This window comes from Erpetoichthys calabaricus, chromosome 1 (assembly GCF_900747795.2).
Source record: "Erpetoichthys calabaricus chromosome 1, fErpCal1.3, whole genome shotgun sequence".
Classification (NCBI taxonomy): Eukaryota; Metazoa; Chordata; class Cladistia; order Polypteriformes; family Polypteridae; genus Erpetoichthys; species Erpetoichthys calabaricus.
Genome location: NC_041394.2, coordinates 156,187,290 through 156,205,199, shown reverse-complemented (window position 1 = coordinate 156,205,199; position 17,910 = coordinate 156,187,290). Strand labels below are relative to the sequence as shown.

The 17,910-nt window shown below is 38.8% G+C and overlaps 1 protein-coding gene across 1 annotated transcript in view; it reads right to left on the bottom strand.

Moving 5' to 3' along the window:
• Window positions 1–15,697, bottom strand: part of LOC114656292 (ninjurin-2) — a 193,616-nt gene extending 177,919 nt beyond the window's left edge. Inside the window, exon 1 of the mRNA XM_028807834.2 lies at window positions 15,538–15,697. Within this exon, the coding sequence (XP_028663667.1) occupies window positions 15,538–15,609 (72 nt within the window). The 5' untranslated portion in view covers window positions 15,610–15,697. The remainder of the gene's footprint in view (window positions 1–15,537) is intronic.
• Window positions 15,698–17,910: the final 2,213 nt, after the last annotated feature.

The following is a 17,910-nucleotide window of genomic DNA, read 5'->3' as shown; positions in this document are numbered from 1 at the left end:
CTTGAGGGTGACCAGAAATTGAACGCTCATCTGTGCTGCCAGTCTGCTGAATCCTTACTTACTGTGTTTCCGCATGACATTTCTTTTTTCCACCATACCATTTTCCTCTGCTTCTGGTGATATGCAAGGCTTTAAGGAAGGTACAGTGTGGCCTTTGTCTTGCTGAGACCTAAGTTTAGAGCCAAGGTCTTTTTAAAGGTGACCTGATTAAAGAATTGTTCAAACTAGAACCTGTTGGGTAAAAGTGCAACTAATCAGCTTTCATGAGTCTGGCAACCTGCAATGCCTTATTGGACCAGCTGCATTGTCGGTCAGATGGCTAAAACAAATTGAAACCTTTTTAATAAACGTGCACATGCTAGAACTGAAGTTTTCACATGCCAGAGAATTCTGCCTTTCCTTTTTCCATCAGTAATTATCCACTTATTTCTGCCTTACAGAATTTGCTTTCAATGACTTGGCTTCCACCTGCTTGCGTCTGTACTTTGTCTTAACTTATCTGAATTGAGGGCTTTGCAGCTCTGAGTGTGAAGCCTGCCAGAACATTCTGTACATATATGGCATGCATGAGTGGCAGCACTGGCATGCCGTCTCATATGGCTAAAGAGAGAACAAGAAATGAGAGCAGGGACCTTGGCTCAGACAGTGGACCAGAAACTACAATGCTGCCAGTTCATTCTTCACCTCTGATTCAATGGGTGACCCTGTGCAAGATACTTAATCCGTTTGTTCTAAAAGTGTAAATAAAAAAAAAATAATGTGAATAAGCATTTGTGCTAAATTTTGTTTTGGACAGGCACCTCATCCAGATTTGGTTCCTGCCGTGCACCTATTCTGCAAGAATAGGCTCTGGACCCATAACACTGAACTTGATAAAATGGGCTTGATAACGACCTTATTGTACTAAATTGTTACATTCTTTAAGGATGCATTTGCTATTTAAAGGCGCTGTATTTTTGGGTTACATTTATAATTAATGGCTATGGGCAGTTGATGAGTGTTTTATTGGCAGCCTACAATCCCAAGCCATTTTTTCTAATGGACTCTCAACAATTATGATAATGGCCCATTATAGGTCTGAAACAAATCCTTAAACTGTGAAGATGTCTGCGGCCACTCAGACATTCTGCCCAATTCAGTTGTCCAAAACATTTAAATACATCGCAATGAGACTGTTAGCAAGCCGGGGTCTGGGCAAGTTCACCCTGCCTGTCATGTGAGCTGGAAAGCCCCCCTCTGGCTCAGCCACTTCTACCTAATAAGTGGACATGTCAAATCTTGGAACAAAGAAAGGAGAAAGCAAGAAAAGCAGAGACTTTGGCCTCCACCTCCTGCTGAATTTTTGCATAGAAAGATGGACAAGCCTTACGAAAGCACCAGCATCATGCGCTTCCCACACTGTGTCTGGATTTTAAATTTCAGACCTTTGAACTGCAAAATGATATACTGTCTTTAGTTTCCTGAGCCCAGAAAAAGCGACAAGGAATCAAAATTTGAAAGCAGCTTTTACAGCTCACTTTACCGTGGTTTAGCAGAGTGTGTGATTACCGCCTACTCAGAGCTATAACTTCTCCTGGAGTAGAAATGACTCGATCACCTAAAATTATTGCATGTATTCAGCCTTCCAACATAAAAAAAAATCATTTGACTTTTAAATGTGGCTGTATAGATTTTATTTTTTTTTCTTTTTAGACAGCTGCTCTCTTCTCTCTCTTTTCTCTTGGCAATTCAAAAACTGAATGTATTAACAACAATTGATTTTAAGTGACCACCACCTCAGTTCATATTTAAGTGGGTCTTTTACATCTTGTACATTTGAAATGACACTCAGCACATTTCCAAGGTGGCCTTAATCAAAAAATATTAATAATAAAACAGTACTCCTCCATCAGCAATCTGTGCACTGCTTACTGTCCAGTTTTTTCTTTCTCCACATCTTATGTGTGCAGCAAAAATGTCACAACTTGGACAGATTATAAATGGCAGGCTTCTTGCTTTCTTCCAGACAAACACATTTTTCTTGTTGTTTAATACTGAAGAAATAGGTCACATAGGCTTTGATCAGCTGGACAACTAGGTCAGCAGACTGTGACTTTGTCCTTTCCCAAGAAATGGGGGCCCCTCACTGTTAATTTTATCCTGGATCTGTCACAAGTGAAGTTTTGTTTTTTTGTTTTTTTTTCTCTGTTCTCTTGTCAAATGGCCTTAGCTCAGATTATCATTCTTTGCTGTGCTTTACCTTGCATTACCAGAATTAGGAAAGAATGTAAGAGCCTCATGAACACGAATGTCTGAATGCACAGATTTTATGCTTATTGGTGTGTATACCAGATTACATTTTGTGTGTTATACTTACAGATGTGTGCAGCAATCTGAGCCTGTCCAAACAAAAAGAGGATCATAGAAGAGTAAGTTGGGCTGCTCAGAACAGAAATCAAAAACAATGGGGAATTTCATTACAGGAAGGTTAAACACATAAGAGGTGACAAAAATACAGCAGGAAAAATGTTAAATATCAAACAACTTACATCCCTTGAGCAGTAATTCTAAAACTCAGTCCTGGGCACGCCATGACTGCAGGCTTTTGTTCTAAATAACTCTTTTTTTTGTTGGACTCCATTAAGCAAGCTGTTAATACCTGGTTTGTACATTCTGGGCTCAAGGTAGAAATTACAAAACTAAGTTTGATAATTTATTAGAATGTGGCAAGCATTTTTATATTTTACATTTGGATAAAGTTTGAGTTTTTTTTGTGTTCATAAGAATTACTTTGGAATGCTTTAGCAGGATAAGAAAACTCCCACACATGATACACTGTTTGATGTCTAGTAATGTGAGGCGTCAAACTTTTTGAACTTCCCCCTTACTTTTTGTCCTCTAGACCTGAACAGCACCATTTGTAGGCCATTTTGGATCATATTCTGCAAAGGAAGTTACATACTAATGATAAAGAGTAAAGCAATAGGAGTCTTCAGCAAAAATGATTAGAAGGACTTGAAGTTGTACAGACCATATGAGAGCCACAGCCTTAGGGTGCACCTATTGTCACACATGTGTGCATGGGAGGCAGCTAAAGGGCCTGAATGAGAGTAATTCCATGCCAGACCAGGGGTTGGCAGAGTACCATAACTCTTTCTCTCACTCCTCTGCAGACCAGTTACAGGAAATTCTGTCTGGCCTCAATTACGCCAATTCCGTTTCCGGCCCCAGAAATTACTTTAATTCCGGTCCTGGGCATAATGACATCATTTCCGGTTCTGGCCCCAGAGATGACTTCACTTCCTCTGCTCTGCCTTAAAACCTCCATTTTGGTGCCAGCAAGTCAGTTCTGTTCAGGACTCTGAACTATACACTTCAAATTGCTATTATTTACTCCATTTGCAGCCGGGAAATATATACGGTGGCTGCCCCAAACCTTTCTGTGGCTTTTTGACAATTTTGTGACACTATCCAAATATACAGTGCATTCAAAAAGTATTCAGACCCCCTACACTTTTTTTCAAATTTTGTTATGTTGCCATTAAATCATTTATATAAATTTTTTCCCATGTCAAGCAACACTAAGTACCCCAGAAAGACAATGCGAAATCAAGATTTCAGAAATTTTTGAAAATTTATTAAGAATAAAAAACTGAAATATCAGAGTGACACGAGTTTTAAGACCCTTTACTCAGTACTTGGTTGAAGTATCTTTGGCAGCGATTACAGCCTTGAGTCTTCTTTGGTATGATGCAATAAGCTTCACACAACTGGATTTGGGGATTTTCTGTCATTCTTCTCAGCAGATTCCCTCAGGCTCTTCTAGGTTGGTGGAGACCATTGGTGGACAGCTATTTTCAGGTCTCTCCAAGAGATGTTTAATTTGGGTTCACGAAACAGGGCTCTGGCTTGGCAACTCAAGGACATTCTCAGAGCTGTCCCTAAGCCACTTCTGTGTTGTTTTTGTTTTTTGCTTATGGTGAAGGCCTAGTCTAAGGCCCAAAGAAATGTAAAGCAAGTTTTCATTATGAATATCTCTGTACCACGGTCTATTCAGCTTTTCCTCAACCCTGACTAGTCTCTCCGTCCCTGCCACTGAAAAACAACCCCACAACATGATGCTGTCAGATTTCCACAATCCACAATGTTTCACTGCTGGAATGATATTGCACAAGTGATGAGCTGTGCCTGGTTCCCTCCAGACATAAGAACATAAGACCATTCAGTCCATCAAGTCTGTTTGTTTAGCTAATAATTGAGGTATCCTAATATTGCATCCAGATTCTTCTTAAAGGTTGTCAATGTTTCTGATTCAACAACATGTCTTGGTAGTTAGTTCCAAATTCCTACAACTCTTCGCTTAAAGAAATGCTTTCTGGCTTTAGTCCATAATTTGCACTGTGTACCTGAGTTCGTGATTCACTGTTAAATTGAAAGAATTCTGATGGATCCACTTTATTAATGCCTTGACGCTAATCATAACACTAATCTTAATTTAATCAAACCAGAGAATATCTTGTTTCTCACAGTCTGAGAGTCCTTTATAAGCCTTTTTGCAGCTTTCCATGTGTTTTTAACTGTCTTAAAGCCCTGACCGGTGGAGTTTTGCAGTGATAGTTCTCTTCTGTAAATTTCTCTCATCTACACACAGGTTCTCCGGAGCTCATCCAGAGTGACCATCAGGGGCTTTGTCACCTCTCTTACCAAGACCTTTCTCCCATGATTGCTCAGTTTGGCCGGGTGCCAGGCTCTTTTCTTGGGAACCTTCAACTTTTTGTAGCCTTCTTCAGATCTCTGCCTCCATACAATTCGGTCTCTAAGCTCTGCAGGCAATTTGTTTGACCTTGTGTGCTGATACACATTGTCATCTGTGGAACGTTTTCTAATCCTGTGCAATCAATTGCATTAAAAATAGGTAGACCTCAAGCAAGATGTAGAATTTATCTCAGTGATCATCAATAGGATGCACCTGAGCCAGATTTCATGTGTCATAGCAATATACTTGCGTCAATGTCAATTTCAGTTTTTTTATTTTTAGTAATTAGCAAAAAATTCAAAACATCTGCTTTTACTTTGCCATTCTGAGGTATTGAGTGTTGCATGTAATAATCTATCCATCCATTTTCTAACCTGCTGAATCTGAATACAGGGTCACGGGGGTCTGCTGGAGCCAATCCCAGCCAACACAGTGCACAAGGCAGGAACCAATTATGGAAGGGCGCCAACCCACCGCAAGACACACACACACACCAAGCACACACTAGGGCCAATTTAGAATCGCCAATCCACCTAACCTTCATGTCTTTGGACTGTGGGAGGAAACCCACACAGACACAGGGAGAACATGCAAACTCCACACAGGGAGGACCTGGGAAGCGAACCCAGGTCTCCTTACTGCGAGGCAGCAGCACTATGGTAATAATAATTTAAATTATTTTTTTGCACAAGGCTGCAACATAGCAAAATGTGAAAAAAGTGAAGGGGTCTGAATAGCTCCTGAATCCCCTGTAGGTCCAAAGTATCACATAGGATCAGAGCTTTTATTGCTGACTCTGATAACCAAACATGCTCTCGTCTCACCTTACACAATACTTTCTATCCCACCCTTTCGTACTATTGGAGCCTTCATCTGACACTGTTGTCAACTCCAGACTCAATACTGGCAGAATGGGTCTCAGAATTACTTTCAGTGAAGCCCCATCCATGAGTCACTTGTGGAGTTCAGGACACCATATAAAAGTCCTTGAGTTAGGGTGAAGAGTTCCTTCTACTGGTGCTTGCTCACCTAAATTGAGTGTTGTGAAGTCTGTAGGATAATCGTCTGTATATTTTTATAAATCTGATTTTCATTTTATTATTGTGAAAATGCTTTATCGCCATTTATGACATTTCCAACATATTATTGTTTTTGATCACAGAGGCTGCCTTTTTTGTATTTTTTCCAATGGCAGCAGCTGTTTTATTGTCACATTGAAGAGACGTGATTGCCAGGTCAATTACGTGTGTCATCTCACTCTGGAGACTATTGGCAGATGGCAGTATGATGTTAACATCATCCTAAATTCAGGATAAAAGATTTTTGAAATCCATTTTGTTGGCAATTCTACTTCTTTAGTGTACTTGAAACTTTTCTTGCTTATTAACCTACCAGTTTCGATTATCAGTTTTATTCTTGTATTTTGGTTTGACGTGATCTTTGGCTTTTGAAGTGTTTAGACTAGGATTTTTAAAATTAACTTCTTGGTCCTTGCCTTGTTTCTTTAAGCCCTGCCATTTCTGCCAAAGCTGCATTTCTGGAAATAAGGAACTCCAGATAGAAGCCCAACTGTAGCATGATGGGGTTCCACACTCAGCCTTGGAGAGTCCTAGCATTTTAAGATGCAGTCCCCATTGTCAATAAATATTTGTTCTAGGGCTCCGTAAGGCCCCACATTCCTGTGGCAAAGACCCGAGCTAGTAATAAATAGAGTCCCTACTTCAATTAGCAATTGATTTGAATATACCAAATAGGACATTTTTGTTATGGAATTGTGGAGACTGGCCAAGTTACTACATTTTAGGGAAGACTTTGAAGAAAGGGCCTGTTCCATTTTATTTTTAAGCTACACATTTTAAGAGCAGTTCCCAAAAACAAACCCAGGTAATTGCTGGAATTGATAGCGTTGTGTCATTTCTTTGACTCCAAAACATGTCATAGCTTCAAAACATTTAATGGAAAATTTTTGAGTTTATTTAAATATTGATTATTTTGTATCTTAACATTAATAATGTTAAGGAGGCATAATAAGTGCTTCAGCAAATCATTCTGTGCTGAAAAGTTAAGTAAAAAGTAAAATAAAGAAAAATAATGGTTGGCCAAAAATTAGTTTAACTGTACGGGTACACGTTTAAAAGCTTTTTTTAATATACTAGGGGGTTTTGCCCCCCTACTCGCTTTGCTCACCAACCCCCCGGCCTGCACTACACGTTAGCCACTTCACATCTCTGCTGCTCGTGTATGTGGATTTCACTTTCACCAAACAACAAATCTTTTAATTCTTGCGGATATGCCTCCTCATTGTGTAGAGACACTACTTTTCCATGATGGCAACACAAATTAGACGATCTACAAGTCTCTGACTTAAAGTTTAAATCTGAACAATATATCCGATCGCTTTTCACTGTTCCATTATTTCATTGAGTAATAATTTCTGTTTGTTTCTGCTAATGTGATCTTTACTCTCATTTTTTTCAGACTTTCGAATTTGAGTATATTCATTATCTCTAACCTGCTATGCACATGTATCATGCCAATGTTTTTGAACCTCTTTACGACGTTCTACTTTGTCTTCTACTCTTTGTCTTTTATTTCTTTGTCTTGGGCGTGGTTAAATCTCTTGGCACAATGTCTCATCTCGTGGGACATGAAAGTATCTCTGAAAAAGTCACGTCTTGTTTCAGGCTAAAAAGTCTCGTCTCATCCCAGGATTTTTTTATTATAATAAAGAGATGTTAGTATATTTTAACATTTCTCTATCAAACATGATATGAAAATCTAAGCACATGGTCTGGTGTTTCCACAGCAAATTACTTTCACCACAGCACAGCACAACACAACACACCACTAAGGAGTCTCCAGCCCAGATGAGGTTCCTGTCCAATGTTGTTATTGTAGTTAATAAAAGAAGAAACACCACTTGAAAATTAGAGCTCTTTTTACCCATTAATACAGTCACAAACCTATCACTGAATAGTCAAAAAATTGTTAATAAAACAGGAAGAATATATCTGTATTCACACTTATATTTTCTAGCAGTAAGGAGGAAATTAACAGAGCAGGCAACAGCACTGAATAAAGCACCATACCCTACATGCCCATGTGCTTTGAACCAATTTAGAGTTGCTAAATATGAAAAGAGGAAACCAAAGTCTCAAGAGAAAAATCATGCAAAATCATTAGACATGTGTAAATTTCAGTCAAAGAAGGTACTTTATGTTGTTTAAAAGGATAAAAAAATAACTCTTTTAGCTCTGCATAAATGAAACCATGTGACTCGTTGAAATGGGTAGCCCAGGGAATCAGCTCAGTAATGATTGGTTGAGAGCTGCATACTCAGAAGCATTATGTTTCTTGAGCTGTTCACTGTTTAGTTCACAATTGTTGCTTCTTGTTCCTGTGTGTATTTTGCATGTGCTGTTTTTTTAATGCTGTCCCCCCACCTCGGCCTCATTACTGTGCTTTTTAGTTTTAGTCACTTGCAATTTGGGGCCATAGCACTGCATACATGGTTGGATGAAGTTCTAAACAAAATAAGACATACATCGCATCAAAAAAAACATTCTGAAAAAAGCTTATTGATTACAATTCTGGATAAATTAATCATGGATACAACTATTGATGTATTTAGTGTGTATTTAGTGGCTTTTGTCAGTCATTCAGTCATTTTCCAACCCGCTATATTCAAACACAGGGTCACGGGGGTCTGCTGGAGCCAATCCCAGCCAACACAGGGCACAAGGCAGGAACAAATCCCCTGGCAGGGTGCCAGCCCACCGCAGTTGGCGTTTGTTGAGTGTCATAATTGCTTCATTTTGTCTCTAACAGCCACATTCAATGTTTGAATTGCTTCATGTTTTCGTAACCAGCTGCCAATTGACAATGAGATGCAAATGACAAAGGAGCCAGCAGCTCACCCTTTAACCATTTTACTCAGGTTTCATGACTTTTCTGTTTTATTAAAATATTTGGAAAGAAATGGAAGAGTAAAAAGTGAAGTGCTGAGAAATGCTAATGTGCTTCAGTCCACAAATCATTTGAATGAGATCTTTAGAATGGAATGATATCTTCACAATGTAATGTCTTGAAGACCCTATAGGAAACAATATAAGTACATATGCCTACAGTATATGCTTGTAAACAGCTAATATCTAAATATTGGCACAATTCACCTCACTTCCCTGTTAGGCTGGAGCTGACAGCATGAGTAAAGCCATAAGGGGAAAGTTGGAGGACCCCAAGATGCCTAAGAGAGTACTCTTATCTCATTTCAGGAATAGACCAGATGTGTTTAATGAAGAAAATGCCCCAGAAGACCCCCGAAATTCATTGGAGCCTACATGACCTAGTGAGGTCAAATAAAAGAACCAGAGGTCATGTCACTAGTGTAAAGCTTTTAAAGGAGACTGGAACCAGGAATGTCAGTTCACTTCCTGGCAGGAAAAAAAGATGGAATTCTGCCTAAAGCTGGATGAAGGTGCAAGTTTGATCTTTGACTACATCCATACTATGTTTTCATTTAAAAACGTAATTTTAAGCCAAAATGATCTCCATCCATACTATCATTTTTACATTGTTAATGAAAATATTTCATTCCAGACTAAAACAACCAAAGATGCATATAACATAGACGTTCACCTACACTGGACATGCACATATCAGAAGTGATCATGCCACTGGCAAAGAGATATTTCACAATAACCGAAGCAACTGGTAAAATTTTTGCCTTTTTTTCATGTATGCAGTATTCAAACTGTACAAAACGTAATTTTGATGCCTAAGCAACACAACAAGAGCAATGGAAAACAACTCTTCTGTGTCCGCTATGTTGGAATATGGTTTTGTTCAGTGAAGGTGACAAATCAGGGAATAAGATGTTGTAAAGGGCAGCATCCAATTTGGGCATGGTCACATAATAAGCACAATCAAATCATAGTGCGATTAGAGTCTGGCTTTTAGACAAAATGCATTTTTGAATGTCCACGTTACAAGGCTGAGGCTGAATTTTCAAAACGATACAACTCTGGAGAGCGTTTTCATAAGTATTGGTTTATTGGGAGTTGAAAATGCCAGGGTAATGTGGACAAAAGGCACAATAGGAGACTAAAGTATGTTTTTAAACAAAAACATAGTAGTATGGATGGGGCTGTGGTTGGCACAAGGTACAACATGAGTTCAAAAATAAAGGTTGGGATGGCAACCGGGTTGCCCCATTTAATAATGGTGCCAGCAACAACAGAAATAGCAAACAAAAGCACTACACTTCAGGGGATCTCTTAGGCGGTCACGTCTGGGGTAGAGCTCCCATCTTGCCCTCAATCTATGACCAAATGAGATACCACTTTCAGGGAGTGCCTTCAGTTTATAGTCCTCTGCCCAGAAGGGCCGGAGTCAGTTGTCTTCATTGGGTGTCTCATCAGAGCTGTGGGTAAAGAAAGAGATGATACCACTAGCGACAACACCCTCTCTTGTCCGAGGGTGGTATAACTTACCTCGGACAAGCCTGGAAGTAACCCTGTGATGTGCATGTGTGACAGGGCCTTTGATTATGGGACCTTATCTTGTTAACTGGGGAACAGTGTTGAAAGAGGCCTATAAAAACCAAAGAAACACCCTTGAACATTTGTATAAGAGACTTATGTTACATTAAAAAGGGTAATCTCTGTTAACAGTCATTTTTTTTAAATTTTGATACACATTTTCATTGTGCTTTTGAATTTTACTTCTTGATACTTGGGCACATTTTCTATACTCCTTTTTGTTTATTTGTTTCAGGTCTGTAATATTTGGTTTCCTTTGCTCCTTAGGAGTTTATGTTTAGGCATGAGCTCAAGGTGAGAATAGGCAGTTGAAGCAAAACTTTACATAAAGCTATAAGACCTTTGAAACTGAGCTCCATTTATGAGGCTATCAGTAAGGCCTGAGAAAGTCTGTAATGTGTTTTTTTTTTTTTTAATCTTCCTGTTGCTTTTAAAAATTCTTGGCAAAACACTGAGAGGCTTTGTACATTTAATTTTTGTTTTTATAAGAATGTTGGTCATGACGCTTGACACAAATTTTTAGGAACTCACTGTGCACTGGAGAGATTCCGAAGGATGGAAAATGGCGAATATCATCCCATTATATAAAAAAAGGTGACAGGGCAGGTACAAGCAACTATAGGCCAGTAAGCTTAACATGCATTACAGGAAAATTAATGGAAGGAATTATTAAGGATAAGATTGAGCAACACCTGGCAAGGACAGGAGTTATTCTGAACAGTCAGCATGGGTTCAGAAGAGGGAGGTCATGTTATACTAACATGCTGGAATTCTATGAGGAGGCAACAAAAGAATACGATCAAAGTGTAGCATTATCTTGACTTTCAGAAAGCATTTGATAAGGTGCCACACGAGAGGTTGGGCATGAAATTAAAAGAAGTGGGAGTTCAGGGTGATGTTTTTAGATGGGTGCAGAATTGGCTCAGACACAGGAAGCAGAGGGTGATGGTGCGAGGAACCTCTTCAAAACTGGCCGATGTTAAGAGTGGTGTTCCACAGGGGTCAGTGCTAGGGCCGCTGCTATTTTTAATACATATAAATGATTTAGATAGGAATATAAGTAACAAGCTGGTTAAGTTTGCAGATGATACCAAGATAGGTGGATTAGCAGATAATTGGGAATCCGTTATATCATTACAGAAGGACTTGGATAGCATACAGGCTTGGGCAGATTTGTGGAAGATGAAATTTAATGTTAGTAAATGTAAAGTATTACACATAGGAAGTAAAAATGTTAGGTTTGAATACACAATGGGCGGTCAGAAAATCGAGAGTACACCTTATGAGAAGGATTTTAGGAGTCATAGTGGACTCTAAGCTATCGACTTCCTGACAGTGTTCAGAAGCCATTAAGAAGGCTAACAGAATGTTAGGATATATAGCACGATGTGTGAAGTAAAAGTCCAAGGAGGTTATGCTCAGCCTTTAGCAGCGCTAGAAAAGGTCCAGAGAAGAGCGACTAGGCTGATTCCAGTTCTACAGTGGTTGAATTATGAGGAAAGAGTAAAAGAGCTGAGTCTATACAGTTTAAGCAAAAGAAGATTAAGAGGTGACATGATTGAAGTGTTTAAAATTATGAAGGGAATTATTACAGTGGATCGAGACTGTTATTTTAAAATTAGTTCATCAAGAACACGGGGACACAGTTAGAAACTTGTTAAGGGTAAATTTCACACAAACATTAGGAAGTTTTTCTTTACACAAAGAACGATAGACACTTGGAATAAGCTACCAAGTAGTGTGGTAGACAGTAAGACGCTGGGGACTTTTAAAACTCGACTTGATGTTTGTTTGGAAGAAGTAAGTGGATAGGACTGGCGGGCTTTGTTGGGCTGAATGGCCTGTTCTCGTCTAGAGTGTTCTAATGACTGTCAACAGATACTCTGAATTGTGACTATCAAAAGATTGTGCACAATATTCTCAGTCTTGTCCCCCTTTCTGTTTTTGTTTTTTAAATACTCAAAATCAATACTCTCGCAATGCTAATATATCATCCATCCCGCTATATCCTAACTACAGGGTCAAAGAGTCTGCTGGAGCCAATCCCAGCCAACACAGGGTGCAAGGCAGGAAACAAACCCCGGGCAGGGCGCCAGCCCACCACAGGGCACACACACACACACACTAGGGACAATTTAGGATCACCAATGCACCTAACCTGAATGTCTTTGGACTGTGGGAGGAAACCCATGCAGACACTGGGAGAACATGCAAACTCCACACAGGGAGGACCCGGGAAGTGAACCCGGGTCTCCTAACTGCAAGGCAGCAGCGCTACCACTGCACCACCATGCCACCCGCTAATATATCATAATTTTAGAAATATCTTACAATGAGATTCATGTACTATTTTGTACCACTTCTCCTTCGAAGATTCAAAGTATTTTGACAATGTTTTCTGATTTTATGAAAAATAAACAATCCCACTGTTCACGGAAATGTTCTTTAAATATATGATCTTTGAAGATGATTAAATTTGATTTAGAAACCATATGTTCTACTATTTCAGAACTTGCTTTAAAAGGAAAAACAAAGTTAGACCAATCAAAAAGCATTTGAGCACATAAAATATACTAAGCAAATATGCAGTGCCTTTCTACTTTAGTCTAGCCAGTCGTTTTTAAGTTCGTAACATTAAGAGAAAATTTAACTTTGAAGGCACAACCTTGTGCATTTAACATTATGTATCATTTAATTATATGTTTACTAGAAACATTCAGACTTAAAGTCCTTGAAGAAGGGCTCTCATGAAACACAGATCAATATATGTTGTGTCCTGTCAGCAACACCACATGCCTGCACAAGTGTTAATCATGACTGAACAGCGTTTGGTTTCCTGGCAGCAATGGAGTGCCGTCACGCTGCAGCTTGTTGTGAGAAGGATCCAAAATTGAATTCCGTGGGTGAGTTGGCCCACCTGACCAATTCAGGAATGATATTGCACAAATCACAGCATAAGCTCTTGACTGAGACCAAGATCGAGCTTTAAAGACCAGTTTTTGTGTTGCAGACAGAAAACCCTTGAGAGTGAGTTTGGGAGCATGTACTGATACAGCGTGTTGCCGCTCCTACCCCACGACAAACCAACTCAGGATCCAAAATTAGAACCCGAATTAAGCTGTGCAATGGTTGACACCTCAGCACCACACTAGTTAGAATGATATAGAACAGTGTGAGGTTTTTTATAGTGGCTGGAGTGTCACTCCTGCCATCAACCCCTGAATTTTCCCTTGTAAGTTGGAGGACTTGCTTGCAGGGCTGGATGTGGGTTAACGTCATAACTCGGACAGAGCAATTGCAAGTTAAGGGCCTTGCTCACAGGCCCAAAGGAGTGGAATCACTTCCCAGCAAATAGGCTCAGACACAAGTTGTACTGAACAAAGAGTTATTTATTGTGGGAAACACTTCCTAATATAAGCATTTCCCACACCACAGCCACAAATACTATTTCCACACACAGACACTCTGTCTTCTCTTTTCCTTGCCTCCTTTGCAGTTCCATAAGCTTTGTCCACCTTCTCCCAACTCTGGGCGCCGGAATTGAGTCAGGCAGCTCCTTTTATATAAAACCTGAGTGTACTTTTGATGTCCCCAAATTGTGGCCCAGCAGCACTTTCGGGTGAGGCTGGAGCCTTACAAAGTAGGGCTCACTGATCCTTTCTGTGCCCCCTGGAGGCACACACAAACCTTAACATGGCTGAGCTGATGAACTCCAATTTACAATGTGCCCTGTGGGAATCTATGGTGATACCGCAACCCAGGATGGCTGCCACCAAGCAGTTTGGGGGAGACGATGCTAATTGTCTCCCCCTGCCTTTCTACGTCTTAAAGTGTCCCAGCCAAGTAAAGTCCCCAATACAACTCTGCAGGGTGCCAGTCCTTCCATGGCATCCGTCACCATATATATATATATATATATATATATATATATATATATATATATATATATATATATATATATATATACAGTATATATATATATGTATATATATATATATATATATATATATATGCATATACTGTATATATATATATATATATATATATATATATATATATATATATATATATATATATATATATATATATATGTAAAATTTATCTGCAAATCCTCTGTAAATATTTTCTACCATTTAATTAAAATTTTGTCCAACAAAGAATGAATATTAGTGGGTGCAAAATAACAAGTTATTTGGTCAGTCCACCCACAGAAGGTAGGGAAAGAACCATAGAGAAAGAAGACAATTGTTAACATTTCTGGTATTTCATTGACAATTTAGGGCATTATACAAAGTCTCAAATGAGTAGTATAGTTTAAGCAAATGCTGATTTGTAATCAGGAGACAGTAAGATGCATGCATCATTTGGCAGAAAACTCTCAGATTCTCATACTGGGTTAGCTTATTCACAATGACTCTCATTTTAAAAGTATCTTTCTGAAAAACTGTCATCAGGAAACAACCAGCAAGAACAGACAAAAAGTGCAAAAGGCACAGACATACTGTAGATTGTCATGTATGAAGTAAATATCCATAAACTCATATATCATGTAAACAATGCAAAACATTTTACACTAAGTACAAATAGTACTTTACGTATAAATAATCTTGATATAAATATATAAATTACAGTATAAAGCATTTAAAAATATGTCACTCAGTACTAGTGTGCTCTTATAATCTGACCCCATTTTATATTGACTTTAATATTACATAAAAATGCAAGTCTTGAAAGGTAGAAGTTTATAATGGGGACAATTTATTAGTTTGCTAATTATGAATGTAATGCACATTAAAGTTATGTTTTTTCTTACTAATCTTTGATGTACACAAAATTGTTAAGTATCAAAATTACTCGTAATTTGTGCAGTTTTAAGAGAAGGAGCCAGCAGCTGGCCTAATAATAACTTTTAATAAATATCAAAATATTCCCCAAATTTAGTAATTGACAGTGGCTAGTGTGTGTGTTCTTCTAATTCTTGATCTGAAGTAAAGACAAATGACTGTTTATTTTTTTCACTTTAGCTGTACTTATGGATTGTGTATAAAGATGCAGGGCAACCATTTAGGTTGTACTTTCAATGCTCGTCTCTTTTTTGAAATACTTTTCCTTCACAGCACAGTGGTAATTGATTTTTGACAGGCAAAGCCTATATAAGTTACAGTGGAGTTTTTCACCTCCCTGGAAAATTTCTCATGAATGGTAAAAAGCAAATAAAAAACATGAAATTGTATAATTTGAAGGCAGCTTTTTGTTACTGACCTGAATTTCCATGCGTCCTCTTGTAGAACTCATTGCTTTACTTTCCTTTTTTTTACAAAAACTGAACACCATAAAGAAAAGGTTAGAAAATGAAGTGTAGAAAGAGGTTAAAAAAAACAACAACTGAGGTCATGGAGCAGACTAGCAGACAAACAAGCACAGCATTCATTATTTTACTGAGATGCCCCCTCAGCTGTGGGGGCAGAGTGGTGTGACCAAACACAAAAGCTAAAGTGTGTATTTTCAACAGAAAACAGGCCAGTCATTTACAATAGTAGAGTGTAGGAAAACTAAGTATGCATTGCAGGGAAATGAACACAGAGCAGTAAATTATATTACAATTGAAACTAAACCCTGTAATTTGAAGGTTACAGGCAACTATAAATGAATGTCATAGTATAAATGATAATATAAATATATTGTATATATTCACCCATCTACAAAAAGCCAGAGCCTATCCCATGAGCCTCAGACATGGTACTTGCCCACTCCTGAGATTACCCATGATCACACACACACACACACACACCTTAGAGTCAAAAACCTGACATGTCAACCCCCCAGACAGCTGTAGACTCCCCAGAGTCAGTGATTAACCTGAATTTGAGCCCAGTCTCGTGGAGCTATGGGAAGCAGCAATACAAAATGTGTCTCAAACATAAGTATTTCATCCATTCATACATTTTCTAAGCTGCTTAATTCGGTTTAAGTTTGCAGATGCTAGAAGATATCACACATAAATATAATATGTATAAATAACACATAAGAGAATTAACAATATGGTTTGAGACTGCAGGATTTGGATACTTAGCTAAAGAGAGGGGTCAAATGGTCCATTTGGCTGTGAGGTCAATGAAATGGCAAAGACCTGGAAGGCATAAACAGGTGCTGTGGATGTGCTGGGAATGGCTAGCAGATGCTTTCGTTCAGAATGAGGTCAACTTTCCAGAAGCTCTTCTCCAACATCCTGGGAGAGGTGCGTAATATGGAGTCTGAACAGACCTTGTTCACGACCTCAATAGTATGGGCTGTTTAAAGGAGCTGTGACCAGAAGGTTGTTGGTGCCTTTCATTTCAGCAATCTTAGGATCCATTTGTGAACCATTAGAAGAAATGGAATCTGTCAAGAAAAGCTGAAGAAAGAGATTTTTTTGTGTAATCTTAGCAAAAGGAATTAAACATTTCCTTTGGGAATACCAATAGGACAAAGGGGTGGCAGCTGTAGTATACAGTGGCTTAAATGTATGCCCATGTGTGTGTGTGTGTGCGTGTGTGTGTGAGTGGAGTTTGAAGAAGACATATACAATCACTTTCAGATGGTCTTAAAGATGATCTGGTACACCATTCTGCAAATCAGGAAGGGTTGGGGTGTCACTCAGACTGCTCTTGGCAATAGTGGGTAAAAATTGACAACAATTGGGAATATCATTCAGAGGCGGAAGGAGCTCATTGGAACAGGCAGTGCCAGGCGGTTTGGATGGGGTTGGGTCCAGCACTGTGGCTAATTTTGCTCTGTCGGTAAGAGACCACCATAGTGGCAAGGCCAAAATGGTGGATAAGTACCACCCAGAACTTTTGAAAGCTCTCGATATTGTATGGGTATTTTGACAACTGAGTTTCTTCAGTATTACATTGAAAAGGGGGACAACGCATTAAAACTGGTAGACATTGATGGTGACCACTGTGTGGATCCAGTGCCGGCCATGAATCAGTGGATCAACAATTTACTCTTGCCCAAATGTCAATGTGTCTTGGAAATTTACCAGTCCTGCAAATGATTTGATAAAGCCTATTATCAAATACCTATGTGGAAATCTGTGCATGAGTTAGTTAGAGTTGCTACTCTGTGCCATTTGGTCCCTATGTTTGTGGAGCCGGACTTATATTCACATACTTGGTTTTAGGATGAGACCATCCAACATGGGTGTTGAACTTGGTTAAGGGTCTGTCTTTTCTGTTCTACAGTTTGTGATTTTCTGTAAGCAGTGAATCAAGATGCAGCTCAGGATATACAGTCTGAGAAGCTAAGAGTTCTAAACAAGTCTAGAACTTGTTTTTTTTTTTGATGGCATGATCCTCTTGATCTCATCAGACTGTTATAAATAGTGCAAGGCTCACAAAACTGCAAAGATTCCTTACCATGAAAAACTAGATCTTTAAGCCTGAAAATCCTAGCTAGGCTATACAAAATCAAAGTAGACAACCCATTGCAACCCGCACACCCAAAAGCACCCTGTGCTTACATTTCAAAAGGGATTGGGGAACTGTACAAACCCCTAGCGCAAAAGAACAGAAACAATGATCCCTAGAACAATGAAATTTATTCAAAAATGATGTTCAAAAACAAAGCAAGGGTGAAATAAAAATATTTAAA